Source organism: Nelumbo nucifera, chromosome 6, assembly GCF_055504915.1.
Source record: "Nelumbo nucifera cultivar China Antique chromosome 6, China Antique-T2T, whole genome shotgun sequence".
Taxonomy (NCBI): Eukaryota; Viridiplantae; Streptophyta; class Magnoliopsida; order Proteales; family Nelumbonaceae; genus Nelumbo; species Nelumbo nucifera.
Window position 1 is genome coordinate 26,886,043 of NC_142654.1, and position 16,078 is coordinate 26,902,120.

A 16,078-nucleotide genomic window follows, 5' to 3' on the forward strand; every position below is an offset into this window, starting at 1 on the left:
AAGTTTATCCTAAGGAACCTTAACTCAGGAGGATCCCAATCCCATAGATTTTCTTCTTGGATGAGGATAAGGCTGCAATTGTTCCCCACTTTCTTATTATATCATCAAAGGTAAAGTCTGAGAACAAACTCAAAGATTCACAAGTTTCTCTCTTCCCACAGTGTCCAAATCACTGCTGCCTCGTACATCTTCCCAATAATCTTCCTCTTCTTTTTGGCCATCTGAAAGTAGAAGTGTCAAACAGCCTGTCCAAATTGTTAGGGGTGTTCCACCTGCAACCAAAGGGAGAGAAAAACTAATCCCGAGTACGGCAAGAAAAGGAGCAGTAAATGAGAATGTGATGAGCAGTTTCACCATTAGACTCATACAGAGAGCACCAGTTTGGAGAAAGGCACCAGCCAGGTCTTTTTCTTTGTAACATATCACAGGTATTAATTGCACAATGGAAAACCTCCCAACAAAAAACATCCACTTTGGGGGGGGGGGGGGGGTAGGGTAGGGTGACACCATACTTCTTTGACTGGAAAAGGCACAAGTTGCAAAGAAGACGAAAAAGACTTAAAGAAAGAAGTGCAATTGAAAACTCCAGAAGGATGAAGAGTCCAGAGTCTACCATCCCGTTTACTAGTGTAAAGTAAAACTCCATCAAGAATATGTAGGAGATTTGAAACAGTACCTGATTCTGAATCCCTCACATTTCTACGAAAGTCCAGATTTCACCTAAAACCAGAAATAGGAGGGGGGAATAAAAAACTAAGAGATTGGTTTTCCTTTAAAAGAAGAGAGGGCAAATAGGGAAGAAAAAGAATCCTTTAAAGGAGCTTCACCCACCCACAAATCTTCCCAAAATTTAACTTTGTTGCCTGCATCAAGGTCAAACCTGACATGATTAAGGAAGAGTAGAAGACACTTCTGGATTGCTTTCCAACGTGAAGCACTAGAAGCTCTACTACAACTTTTGCTATGTATGTCCTAAAATAATAATTTTTCCTTTATTAACCAATTTCGCACCATCTTGAAAGATAAAAGGATACCATATGAAATTTAAATATGCTTCCATCCAATGATTTAAAAGACGCGCCTAGGCGTACAGGCGAGGCACATTTTAGGGTTTGCGCCTCGCCTAGGTCCTAGACATAGCCCTTTCAAAAGGCGCACGCCTGGTGTGCCTTGTGCCTCAGCCCAGGCTCCACCCCTGGACTCCCATGGCATGCCCCTCGAGGCAAGCCCAAACAAGTCCATGTTAGGGTCTTAAAATTCTTAGTTCTCACACAAAAAAATTATGATTTTATAATTTTACTTGCTTTTTAAGAAGATATTTTATTAGGAAGAATGAATGAACAACATTAGCAAATAGGGGGTTCTTGGAAAATTATAAAAGCAATTAAAATTATAAAATCATTATTTTTTTGTGTGAGAACTAAGAATTTAAGACCCTAATATGGACTTGTTTGGGTTTGCCTTGAGGGGTGTGGCACAAAGGTGGCTTGTAGAATTAGGAATGTAATATGTTTTACATCACATTAGCTACTTGAAGTAATACAATTTAGGAAAAAAAGAGATTGTGGGTTTTACATGCTTGAAAATGTTTTATATGTTTGATTTTTTTTTAAATTCTCATTTGAATATGCTTTACATGTTATGTTTATGTATTTTAATTTTATATAATAGGTTTTTTAAAACATTAATTTTAAAATTTAAGTTAATATTTTTTATTAATATTATGTTTATATTTTTGACTTTTTTTTGATTTTTTTTGATTTTTTTTGATTTTTTTTGATTTTTTTTGATTTTTTTTGATTTTTTGTATTTTTGCACTTGCTTCTAAAGGGTGCATGCTGCATGCCTCGCCTTGCACCTTGCGCCTTAGTTGCAAATTGGCCCCTATGCAGTCTGAGTTGACAAACCTAAGGCCCTATTTGTTTACTGGTAAATAAGAGGGGGAAAGTTGGGCCCCAATGTTCTTTTTGCATTAAGTATTGGGCCCCACAGTAAAGAGAGCTTCATTTACCTGGGTAAAACTTACCCATCTCCTAGGTGGGTAAGTAATTTTCCCACGTGGGGGAAAAGCTTATCAAACATAATGGGACAAGTTTGCCCTTTTTGACATTAGCTTTTTATGGGTAAAAAGGTCATTATATTACTTACCTGGGAATCAAAAGAACATTGGTAAGTGAACTTACCCGGGTAAGTGTTACCTAGGAAATATTTACTTGGGTAAGTGCACTTACTCGGGTAAGTGAGAACTTTGTAAATGAACAGGGCCTAAGTGTTTCATGTATTGTGATTCTTGAGTTGAATTAAGCTATGCTTTAAAGAGATGAAGTAGTATAAGTTGGAGAAAATATATGCATATTTTCCTATTTTCCTAGTCGGATGTGTATGTGAAATCTTAATTTCATAAAAGTTGCTTCATATTCACCAGAACCTTTTTTTTTCTCATAAAAGCTTATATTCCAGGTGAGCTTTGCTCTCTGTGTCCTCGACTTTGTCTAGTCTTGTTGCAAATGAGTAGAAATATTTCTGAATTCTTCTTTGTCTAAGGCATCTCAGTGGTGTTCAATCCTATGTCCTGTAAAACAAAGAAACCGTAAAATGTCATCTACTTTTTCAGAAGCTTGAAGAAGCTCTCGTCTTTCCAGACGATAGATATGGAAATTTTTGGAAATAGGATTCAAAAGGAAGGTTACCTCTGTTTCTCCCTTCAAGAGGGGAAACTTTTAGTTTCTGTTGCTTGTGCTTATGATTGATCACCCAAACAATGGGGGAAAGCATATCCGTAACTGTTGTGCAATGTGCAAAGCACCAAAACAACTGATGAAACAATGTTCTCTTCATTTCTTTCCCATGGGAATTCTTTGATTCTTTATTTAAGGTTTCATAAGCCTGTTCCTTCTTGATGGGGGATGTGATTCAATCATGGTATTTGGTGGAAGTTGGTAGTAGGGTGGCTTTGAATTTGTCCATGGTGTGCCATGCAGTTTGTTAAACTATTTGCGAGAAGTATAGGCAATTTGGATGTTTTTTTTAATTCTATCGCTCTTATATAATCTTATACTTCACTAAAATGCTTTCATAATTTGTTAGAAAAAATTGACAGATGCCATGTTTGTTGGTGGCGCAGGATACTGTTGTCCGCTGGTCTGCAGCAAAAGGTATTGGACGTATAACTGCACGTTTAACATCTACCCTTTCAGATGAAGTGCTGTCATCTGTATTGGAACTTTTCTCACCTGGCGAGGTTTGTTGCCTTACAATTTTCTTTTGTATACTTCCCATGATGTCTTGCATTGAATTTGATGATGTAATGTGCTAAAGATACAACAGTTATGGACTGCAGGAACTAATACAACTGAAAATGTTTATGGGCTTTGTATTTCTTCTTTTATTCAATTTGGCAATTTTGCATTGCTAACTTTATGATTATCAATTCATGGTTAATAGGGAGATGGTTCATGGCATGGAGGTTGCTTAGCCCTTGCTGAGCTGGCTCGCAGAGGATTACTCTTACCTATTAGTCTTCCTAAAGTTGTTCCTGTTATCATCAAGGTAGGATGTGTTGTCTCCTAAATTTTAGTTGTCACAAAATTCAAGAATATGTGACAAATGTTGTTGATGTATTAGTTTATTTGGAATATCTGCCCAATTCTTTTGTTTCCAAGAGAAGTATCTCTTTCCAATATCTTTAAGTTACTCTATCATGACGTTTGCTTTCTTCTCTACCTTATTGATGCTGAGTTGGTTGGCCTAAAGCAATGTTATTTATACTTGGTGAAAAACGAGTAAAATACAATAATACCCCTCTATTATCTTAATATTAGTACACTGCACTGATCTCTATCATTGTCAACTTGGTCAAAATATTGTTCAATTTTGAGTGAACTATTCTGATTTTCAAAAAATTTAAAAGTTGACTGTAGTCTTTATATAACAAGACTGCATCCTTATAGGCTGTTTTTTCTCTGATAAAGTGCCTATCAACTTCAATATGTTTTACCAACCGAGGGGTGGCTCATTGGTATGCTAGCTGGTTCTTTCCAGCATTGACGCGGAATCGATTCTTGCAACCACTGATTTGGGGAAAGGGGGGTTATTAGTGGTGCATGGAACCAAATACCAAAAACGGAAAAACTTAGATACACCATGAGTTATTGCCTTATATTCGGCTTTAACACTTGATTGATCTACAATCAACTGGTTCTTGTTCCTCCATGTTACCACCAATACAATGCTTTTCTATAATGTAAGCCACCTGCCCAATCAAATTAAAATGTGTATATGCTTCCACACAAGGTTCAAAAAATCGATATGATACGCCCCATATCAGGCGTATCATATCGTATCTTTTGGGTACAGGTGTTTCGGGACCCCACCCTTTTTTAATAAAAAAACCCTTTTTTAACTCCCCAAAAACCAATATTTGAAAAAAAAAAACTAAAAAAAAGGTTAATTCCGTGTGTATCTAAGTACCGATATGCCTCTGCCGTCTCAATACTTTGAACCATGCTTCCACATTAAGTGTTTGCAAAAATAATCTTCTTCTTGAGGATATCAATTACTATAAAACAAAATAAGCTTCTTCCTGATGACGAATGTAGGAGCATGCATATATTGGCTGATTACCTCAACAGCATATGTGATGTTTGACTTGGTTAGTGAAAAATAAAGAAGAGACAGTAGCCTTTTAAAATTCCCTTTATCAGCCTATAACTTACTACCTTCCTTCTCAGTTGATATAATTGGAGTAAGTGTTCCCCTTCCCACCAACTTGGCATTGGACCCTTTTTCTTTTGAAAAAGGTAGGGTAATTTTATTAAATTAGGAATAATAGTACAAGAGGATCCCCTCATAAACAACTCTTGAGGAAGCTGGAGGATTGGACAGAGAGCTTTTTAATAGAGTAATTCTTTCCCCCAAGGACAAATATTTTGCCTTCCATGATGCCAATTTCTTTTCTATCGTTCCAGAACTGGTTCCCATATCAGAGCCGAAGTGCATTTAGCTCCTAATGGTAGCATCAAATACTTGGTTGGCAAGAAACTCACTTGACAAGATAACCTTCCTGCCAAGTCCTCAATGTTTTCCACATTACCCACAGGGATCAAACTACTTTTATTCTAATTTACTTTCAGGCTCGGCACTAGTCCAAACCAACTGAGCACCCCTACCAACAAATCAAGTTGATCCTCCTTAGCTTCCCACAAAGCACAAGGTATCATCCGCAAATTGCAATAGCTGGACACTCTCCCCTCCTAGAATCACCTCAAAGCCTTTCCGTAAACCTTTCTCCCCCACTTGGCTACTAAAATTAGTGAGAACTTCCATTACATAGATAAGCAAAAGAAGGGAGAAGGGGTCACCCTGTCTGAGTCCCTTAGAACTTGGCATTGGACCATTTGCATCCTAGTAGTTCCTTTCCTTTAGGAATCTTAACTGGTTCCTAAGTATTTTTTTAATGTAAAGCATCATCTCCATAGTTATTGTTTCCTTTCACTCAGGTTTAATAAAGTGAGAGCCTCAACAACATCATGAGAAATAAGCACAGGAGAAATACAAGTGAGTAAAGCAAAATATGAAGGAGACAAGGAGGAATAAGAAAAAAATGTAATTGGATACATAGTATAGGTTGCACACAATATCTAGTGCATTTAGTTGGCATTGGATGTTCTACCATGTCCATGATTTTCTTTCCCTTCTTACAATGTTGTGTATAGGCATGCAATTTGTTAGGCATAGGAGACTGAGTAACACTAAGTTCTGACTTTGGAGGAGGCAAAAGGAGGCAATGGATAGGAAGAAGAACAGGCCTCCCTTTTATGCTACTATTCCCCTAAAGAAACAGGGAAAACATATAGTAGACTCAAATAATGTATTATCCATAATGATAAAGGGCAAAAGGAGGCAATGGATAGGAAGAACGGGCCTCCCTTTTATGCTACTATTTCCCTAAAGAAACAGGGAAAACATATAGTAGACTCAAATAAAGGATTATCCATAATGGTAAACCGTTTTTCAAAAAAAAACATAATCCAGATGCTTAACGTTAGGATCCAACTTCATATGATATAGACCAAAGATGTGCATTAGATACACACGTCTCAAGTGAAAGACATGAAATGATATTTGGTTTATGAGAAAGGTAACTATAAGAACACCTTCAGCCCAGATTTTATATGGATAATTCATTGTCAACAAAAGACTTCTTGAAACCTCCAAAAGTGACTATTTTTCCTCTTAGATACCCCATTTTGTTGATGAGTGTAAACATAAGAACTCTGATTAAAGATACTAGATTCTTCCAAGAAGGAATTAAGGGAGTTTTCAAAATGTTTTCCCCATTTTGCTCTCAAATTAGGTCAAATCATATGATATAATTTTTTTTTACAATGTTTGGAACTTCAACTCTTGATTTCATTAGATAAATCCAAGTAAATTGAGTACTGTCATTCACATTTGGCAGTGGAGATTTACCAAACCTGCTTGGTAATTTGAACTTTTCTTAGCATGTAGGAATCCTAAGTATGTGATAATTTGGATTTGGATTCTATCTGAATGATCAAACAGGATTTCAAGTGTGCTTGCTTATCTGAACTTTCTTCCACACTTTGCATGGTGGAGAAATAAGATGGTAGTTGTCAAGGCGATTCCTAGGTGACAATGGCACTCATGGAGAGTTGTGTCACTTAACTGCCAAGCTAATTTGTACATGGTGCAATGAAATACTTTTGTATTCTATTTTTTTTAAATATAATAATAAAATAGACATTATTAAAATAAAATATTCTTTTTGTGGATTTATATATTAGTTTCTTATTTATTAGGGTTCAATCAACACTCATGTTGGTGTATGTTGTCTTGAACCCTCAAGGACTTAAAAACCTGAACCAATTAGCTAACAAGATTTTAATGTTGTTGTTGTTGTTGTTCTTCTTCTTCTTCTACTACCTTTTCTTTTCTTCTTTTCCTAGGACAAAAACAGGGGCTCAACTCAACCCCTATATTTTCTGAATTTTCTTTTCTTTGTTCTTTGTCTTATCATAAATATGCTGATTTTCTATATTTGAATATATTTATACTTTTTATGAAAATTATAGATACTTATTAATGAATGATGGTTACTAGTTTCTATGGAACCTAGGGAACTACCCCAGGGTTCATGTTTTTTATTTAAGATAATCCATCGCCTAGGTGACTAGGTGACAAGGTGCCCTCCTGTGAATAAGACAATAAACTATGAATAAGATGCTAAACTCTTCTCCCCCTGATGAAAGCTATCAATTTCTTGATGAAACTGAGCTTGGGATGTCTTATTGGCTCTTCCACAAACTTTGGCTGTAGTTTCAGGAAACAAAAAACCATGACATATATGAGGCTGTATTGGAATTCAGTAGCTAGGACATAATAGTGTAGTTCTCCTACTTGTTCACAGATTGTGGCCGCTTCACAGTAGTAACTATAGATCTGGGTTGTCTTCCTAGGTACTCATGGTAGACCCTATCCAATGGCCATCAACCTGTAGCTCCGCCTGAAACTTCAAGATCCTTTAAGTTGTGCATGGTAGACATTTCCAGCAACTGACAATACACCTATTAGATTGAATCAACACACACCACAGGTCAATCCAATAAGCACAACAGAAATCATTGCAATCAGCTCGTATATAGGTTTCAGAAACATCTGAGGACCTTGATACAGGCATAAAAAGACTTCCAAGTGTCAGGCTTTAACGAACCTGAACCTTGTTGTCCACATAATTAAACATAGCATCCAATGTGTTCATACATTGGAAAACATAGAATTCAAGGTTTCCAGATGTTAGAATACATAGCTCAAGAATACAAAGTCTGAAGTGGCGAATATAGAATGAAGAAATGATCACTGCAGTTAGTTCTTCACCAAATCACACAAGGCAAAACTTGCTGAATTCACAAACTTGGTACAGATGGTACTGACTGACTTCTTATTAACTGCCCATATGATTGCAGCATTCAGAAAGATGCAAGCTGATATTTTTGACTTTTCCTATGGTTTTGTCTTAGTTTTAAAGCAATTAGAAATTGTTTTTGGTCAGTTTAGTAGTCCAACTAGAGTCTATGAAGGGAAATCTGAGTTCTTATGGTAAGCCTATAGATAGATTTCATTGTAATTGAAAAAAAGGGTTGATTTGATGAAATAAAAATTGGCTTGGTGAATTCTGGTTGTTGCCAGGTATTTTTTCTCTTCCCCCCCTCTCTCACTTATTACAATAACATCTGGTGACAAGGCGTCACTAATCCAGTACCAAAAATAAGAAGCATAAAAAACCATACAACTCTTTTTAAGTATATTACATTCACTGAAATTCATAATGCTCCAAAAATTAGAACCAAAATCTTGTCTTTTGAGGACTTCAAATTCTGGAAGTATAAACATCCAATCCATAAGCTTTGCTCCAATAACTGCACTTAGTCTTTCCTTGTTCTTCATCTTCCCTTCTAAATTTCTTCTATTTCTTTCTTTCCAAATTTCCCAACAAACAGCCAAAAGGAATAAAGCTCCATAATATCTTTTCTTTGATGTCAATATTGAACCTTGGCCAAAGCTCAAAAATCTCCTTTGGCCCACATGGTGACCAACCTTCGAATCTGAATAGTTGGAAGAAATATCCCCAAATTCCTCTTGAGAAAGCTGCACCTCACCAGCAAATGAATAATGTTTTCTTCCTCTGAAAGGCACAGCGTACATCTATTTGCCAATTGCAAAATGCAAATCTCTCTTCTACAACTTATCTTGAGTGAGAATGCTGTCCATTGGCCCTACAAAGATCACCACCAGATCTGCAATCTATACACCAGTTCGATATCTCAATTTGTTTGATACATTAATGCTATAATTTCTCTTATAAAAATGATTGCTTATTTTTGCATGAATGGATTAATGTTAAAACTATTCACAAAATACATTAGATACACCATAAATGTTTCTTACAGCATCATTACTTAGAAGAGATCTTCTTAACAGGCACTACATTATGATATTCGAAGGGGTCCACATAGTGTTGGATCCCATGTGCGTGATGCTGCTGCCTATGTTTGTTGGGCATTTGGTCGTTCATACTTCCACTCAGATATGAAAAACATTTTGGAACAACTTGCTCCGCACCTATTAACAGTAGCCTGTTATGACCGTGAGGTGGATAACTTCTTTCTATCCAACCCTTTATTTTCACATAGCAATTTTATTTAATGTAAGGATTGGGTTTGTAACTGAGTATCTATTGTGATGCTTAGGTTAATTGCAGGAGAGCTGCTGCAGCCGCTTTTCAGGAGAATGTTGGAAGACAGGGGAGTTTTCCACATGGCATTGAAATAGTTAATACAGCGGATTATTTCTCACTCTCCTCACGAGTAAACTCATACCTTAATGTTGCTGTAAACATTGTGCAGTATAAGGAGTATCTTCATCCTTTTGTTGAAGAGCTTCTATGTAGTAAGATTTGTCACTGGGTATGCTTCTAATTTGACACCTAGTAATCTCTCTCTCTCTCTCTCTCTCTCCCACACACACACACATGCAAACACCAGGCACAAGATTCTTCTTTTTGAAATTAGATATATAGGACTTCTGGAATATCTTTTGAGTGATCTCCTTTCGTTTTTTTTATTTTTATTTTTGATAAATGATATAGTATATCATCAGTAAAAGGGGGGAATCCTAAAATCATTACATAACCTTTACATGGTTAATGATAAAAAATCATTTAAAGCCATAAGTTTGGCTATTCATCAACGAAAGTATAGAAAAAACATATCCTGTTGTTGCCTAAAATGGTTATGCTTTATCCCTTAAAAATCCTTCAAGATCATAGACCAGTAAACCGATATTTTTCCTCACAATAAACATGTTTTTGGAAAAACTCATGCCTTCAAAATATGGTTGTTCTTTCATTCCAAATGCACCAACAAATGACAAAAGGAAGGAGATTCCAAAGAATGGTGCCAGTTGCCAGGTCCAGAAACCTCTTGCTAGTCAAGAGGATGTTACTATGTTTGCATGGGAAGGTCCTTGGGAGTTAAAATTCTTTTGAAGAGTAATAAAATTGGGACCGGATATTATGGGTATTTGCAATTCAGCAGCATATGTGGTCCTTAAAGGCTGCATCAATTATCAATATTTCTAACTATTACTCTACTATTATAAACTAATCATTATCCTAACTATACGGGTTAAGCTACAATAGTCCTGTTTCACAATTTCACTCTATTAATGCTCATTTTCATTGTTAAACTGTGATCCTTCAAATTATTCCTGACTACCCCATCACGTGTCCTTTTTAGCCTGCCCTTTGCTCTTTTAGACTCTTGGACATGCATCGGATCATTTAGTTACTAGTGCAGTAGATGCTGTTCTTCCCTGAATTATCTTAGTAAGTGTTTGGTATCAATGCTGTTTATTCAAGGCGTTTCTGCTAGGTCAGTGCCATATTCGCCTCTTGTTTTCTCCCTAACTTTTTTTTTTTGTTTGGTTGTGTGAATAAACCCTAGTTGTTTCTAGGTCAAAGTAGAGAAGAAAAAAGAAGAAAGAAGAAGGAGAGGAGAAAAGTATTCGGCCAGACTAGAAGAGAGGATTTACAAAAAGTACCTCTCCTAGCCGACCCACTTGACTTTTATTCATGAAAACTTGAGTTACAAGAAAGACAATTTTGTCCCTCATAGAAGATGGGACACATAACTTAAACTCAGATACAATAGATATTTCACTTTCAATAAGATACACTAGAATGACCAAAATACCCCTGACTCGAGCATTCTAACACTCCCCCTCAAGCTGGAGAGTATATATCATATAGTCCCAGCTTGTTACAAATGTAATCTATTCTTCCCCGAGACAATCCTTTTGTGAAGATATCTGCCCACTGATTTCCTGAGCTCACATGAGATGTAGTTATTACCCCACTTATCACTTTCTCTCTCACAAAGTGACAATCCACCTCAATATGTTTAGTTCTTTCATGGAAGACCGGATTGGATGAGATGTGAACAACAGCTTGGTTATCACCGTATAGTCTCATGGGTTTGTCAATTGAGAAATCCATCTCCTGTAGTAGGTTTTTCAGCCATACTAGTTCACATGTGGTATGGGCCATAGCCCTGTACTCTGCTTCCGCACTACTTCTTGCCACCACTGTTTGCTTCTTGCTCTTCCAAGTTACAAGATTGCCACCCAGGAAGGTACAATACCCTGTGGTTGACCTCTTGTCTGATATAGAGCCAGCCCAATCAGCATCTGTGTACCCTACTATCTCAAGAGGTCCTTCTTTTTGGTATAACAGACCACGACCTGGAGCACCCTTTAAGTACCTAACAATTCTCAGAACAGCTTCCCAGTGAGGAACCCGGGGATGTTGCATAAACTGACTCACCACACTCACAGCAAATGATATATCTGGTCGGGTAATGGTCAGGAAGTTCAACTTTACCACCAACCTTCTGTATCTTCTAGGATCATGAAACTCATCACCTGCATCCACACTTAACTTGGCATTGAGTTCCATAGGAGTCTCTGCTGGTTTAGCACCTAACAACCCTGTTTCTTCAAGTAGATCAAGAACATATTTCCTCTGGCATAGGTTGATCCCCTGTTTTGACCTCGCAACTTCTATTCCTAAGAAATACTTTAGCTTCCCCAGATCTTTCGTATTGAAGTGGTCTTGTAAGAATTTTTTCAGCCTGTCAATTCCATTGCTGTCACTTCCAGTTATGACAATATCATCCACATACATGACTAGCAAGATTTTTCCATCTTTCGAGTTATAGCTAAACACGGAATGATCAACCTGACACTGTTTCATCCCAAAGGCCTTCACCACTTCACTGAACTTGCCGAACCATGCACGTGGAGATTGTTTCAATCCATAGATTGCCTTTTTGAGCCTGCACATCTTACCAGCCTCCCCCTGAGCAACAAACCCTGGTGGTTGCTCCATATACACCTCCTCAACAAGATCACCATGTAGGAAGGCATTTTTGATGTCAAGTTGTAGGAGAGGCCAATCATGCATAGTAGCCAATGAGATCAACACCCAAACTGAACCAATTTTAGCCACAGGAGAAACTGTCTCCATATAGTCCACACCATATAACTGAGAATAGCCCTTGGCCACTAACCGTGCCTTCAATCGTTCCACATTGCCATCAGGAAGATGCTTCATTGTATAGACCCATTTACACCCAACAATGTGCTTACCGGGAGGAAGGATGGTGAGTTCCCACGTATGATTATGTTGTAGAGCAGAGAGTTCTTCTTCCATGGCTTGCCGCCACCCTGGAGAGGCAAGGGCTTCCTGTACAGTCTTGGGAATGGGAATTGAAGAGAGTAATGATATAAACTTGCAATGGGAAGCAGAAAGGTGAGCAGTGGAAACATAGTCTGAAATGGGATGAGAAGTACAAGTACGTTTACCTTTCCGCAAAGCAATAGGGAGATGAAGATCTGAGGGAGAAGGAGCAGTAGCAGGATCTGTTGACGGGTGCCGAAGTGGAGGAGAAGCCGAAGCACTTCTGCGAGTATACACTTGAGTAATCGGCGACCTCTCTGTAGTAACCGGCATATGATGTGCATCTACCGTAGGAGTGGGAGCTACGGGAAGGGGTTCCACAACCGGAACAGGAAGAGGAACCATAGAGGGAGAAGAAGAGACTCCGGTATTGGAGAAAAAAGGAACTGATTCAAAGAAGGTGACATCCGGGCACACAAACGATTTATGAAACGTAGGGTTATAACATTTGTACTCTTTCTGAGTCCTTGAGTAGCCAAGAAATATACACTTCGTAGCCCGAGCATCTAGCTTGTCTACTCTAGGCCCCAAGTGCTGAACAAAACAAACACAACCAAAGACTCTTGGGGTGAGAGGAAAGGGAGACAAAGTGGGGAACAACACGGAGAAAGGGGATTGACTTCCAAGGATTGACATGGGCATCCGATTTATCAAAAAACAGGATGCAAGAACAGCATCACTCCAAAAGTGCTTTGGGACATGCATATTGATCATCAAGGACCGAGCAGTTTCAAGAAGATGTCTATTTTTCCATTCAGCTACACCGTTTTGTTGTGGGGTGTAGGCACAAGAAGTTTGATGAATTATTCCATGATGTTCTAGGTATTGCTGAAACGATGAGGAGATGTATTCTTTGGCATTATTGGAGCGAAGTATTTTCATATTAACACCAAACTGAGTGCGTATTTCAGCATGAAATTTCTGAAAAATAGAGAACAATTCACTACGGTCTTTCATAAGATAGATCCATGTCATCCTTGAAAAGTCATCAACAAAGATTACAAAATACTTAAACCCATTGTATGACACCACTTTAACTGGACCCCATACATCAGAATGAACTAAAGCAAAAGGACTTGAGACATGACTATCAATTCTTGGACTAAATGAGACTCGATGATGTTTTCCCAACTGACATGACTCACAATCTAATGATGAAAGATGACTCAAGGAAGGAACTAGCAACTTCAAAGCCTTGAGAGAAGGATGACCAAGTCTGCAGTGCCATTGGAGAGGAGTAAGAGACGGCTGAAAAGCCAAGGGCCACCACCATCAAGTTAATACAAACCACCGGCTTCATGCCCTCCACCAATCTTCGTCCCCGTCTTGAGATCCTGAAATACACAAGAAGAAGGATAGAAGGTTACAGAACAATTAAGGGACTTGGTTAATCTACTAACAGACATAAGGTTAAAAGGGAACTTAGGAACATATAAAACAGATGCTAAAGACAATGAGGAGAGATCAACATCACCAACACCACAAATAGGAGATGTAGAACCATTAGCAAGTGTAACTGTCTGAGATGTGGAGGTGCGAGAAAGGGAAGAAAATACATCAGGAGTCCCAGACATATGGTCCGAGGCCCCAAAATCAATGATCCAGGGTGAGGCTTTGGAAGCTAAACAAGTCATACCTGAATGGGCAAGTGTAGCTGGGTTCTGCTGAGATGTTTGAAGGAACTGCTCATATATTGCCCGCGGTACACTCACCATTTCCCGCCCGGAAGCACAAGTGGGTGTGGAGGGGGTTGGTGCAGTTTGCTGGTTTTCAGTAATTGTGCTACTACTTTTAGATGTAACATGGTTAGCCCAAGTGTTAGGTGGACCACGCAAATCATAGCAGAAATTAACTGTGTGCCCCTCTAAGCCACAATGTGTACATTTTCTCTAAGCATTACCCCTTCCTTTTCCACGGCCTCCCCCTGACTCACGGCCTCCAGTCCGGCCACTGGCCCGGTTAAACATGTGTCCACCACGGTTGCTTGGAGGGCCACTGTTGCCACCACCACTTCTACTTCCACGACTACTCCCTTTAGTCACTACCAAACCAGATCTATCAGAGAAGGAAGAATGTTCCACTGGCTCAATGGATGTCCTCTTAAGACGAGCAAAAACTTCTTCAAGTGAGGGAAGAGCTGATCCCCCCAATATCTGTGCTCTGACAGGCTCATACTCAGCCTTCAAACCCACAAGGAACCTAGTCACATCAAGTTGTTCACGTTGCTGCTATTGGATCTGGACATCTGATGTGAGAGGGTGATACACATTTAGCTCATTTCGGATGTTTCTCAAACTTGCATAATACTCTTCTAAGCTTTGACTTTCTTGCTTCAAATTGAAGTACTCTTGGTATAACTGATATACCCTAGTTGTGTTGTCTTGTCCAGAGTAGAACTTTTTAGCATGATCCCAGATCTCTTTGGTTGTATCTAGGAACATGAAGTTCACACTAATCTTTGGTTCCATGCTGTTCCAAAGCCATGTCATTATCTGTGCATCATCTTGTTCCCAATCACTGAACCCAGGAGAATCAGAGGAAAGTTTCTCTTCCCTCACATGTTTGACTTTCCTCTTGGCCTTCAAGAACACATCCACAGATTTTGCCCATGGTATATAGTTCTCACCATTCAACTTGATGGATGTCATTTGAACACTTAGATAATCTGAAGAGAGCATGATGCCTGTTTTGTTGTCATTCCCAACTATAGTTGAAGCCATCTCAATTATGTCTCCTCTGAATATACACCACAATCTCACACTTGTCACAAGACTTATCTCACTTACAATACCACCAACCCACTTTCTTTAACTGCACATTACACACTACACTCTAAAGCTGAAATCATTCAGTCAACACATCAAACACTTGGACTGCACACTGCAGGACCATTTACCACCAACACACCACTACTGAAATTACTCAGTCATTTCATCGAACACTTGTTCTGCAAACTGCAGAGCTGATTACACACAAGGTCTAGGGGTTCACTTTTAAGCATTTAAAAAAATAGATATGCCAGCCACTACAACACAATCAACACCGCACCACTGCTGTCGTGGACATCAGCAGTCTACCACTCTTCTTTCAGCACACATGTGAGCAAGAAAACACAAAAAAAACATGACTGATATGTGTATCAGTTTCACCCAGCACCACAACAACTAATTTTCGATGTACACAAAAAAAAATCAGCATTCACAGTCCATTTCTGAACACACGACAGCAGTGTCCATACCTGTATACGACTAGCCCTCTTCGTACACTGAATAGAGGGTCTAGTATACCACTTCAACGACCACCACAGCACCGGCCAGAGGCATTCTCACCTCTAGGCCCTCAAAACGACAACTCCTTTTCAGCCCTTTATCGAGTCTTCAATCAGGTCAGCTGTAGGATGAAGAAACCTACTATGAAGCTGGCGGCGAACCCAGGAAGAAGACAGCAGCAAGAAAAAAAAACGAACACCAGACCTTAATGCTCTGATACCATGTGAATAAACCCTAGTTGTTTCTAGGTCAAAGTAGAGAAGAAGAAAGAAGAAAGAAAAGAGAAGGAAGAAGAAGAAGGAGAGGAGAAAAGTATTCGGCCAGACTAGAAGAGAGGATTTACAAAAAGTACCTCTCCTAGCCGACCCACTTGACTTTTATTCATGAAAACTTGAGTTACAAGAAAGACAATTTTGTTCCTCATAGAAGATGGGACACATAACTTAAACTCAGATACAATAGATATTTCACTTTCAATAAGATACACCAGAAT

At 38.6% G+C, this 16,078-nt stretch overlaps 1 protein-coding gene across 1 annotated transcript in view; it reads left to right on the forward strand.

Annotated features, from left to right (window-relative positions):
* The window catches only part of TTN1 (ARM repeat superfamily protein), an 87,607-nt gene that overhangs the window by 50,044 nt on the left and 21,485 nt on the right, over window positions 1-16,078 (forward strand). Inside the window, exons 6-9 of the mRNA XM_010260734.3 lie at window positions 3,125-3,241; window positions 3,445-3,549; window positions 9,001-9,171; window positions 9,270-9,485. Coding sequence (XP_010259036.1) covers window positions 3,125-3,241; window positions 3,445-3,549; window positions 9,001-9,171; window positions 9,270-9,485 — 609 coding nt within the window. The remainder of the gene's footprint in view (window positions 1-3,124; window positions 3,242-3,444; window positions 3,550-9,000; window positions 9,172-9,269; window positions 9,486-16,078) is intronic.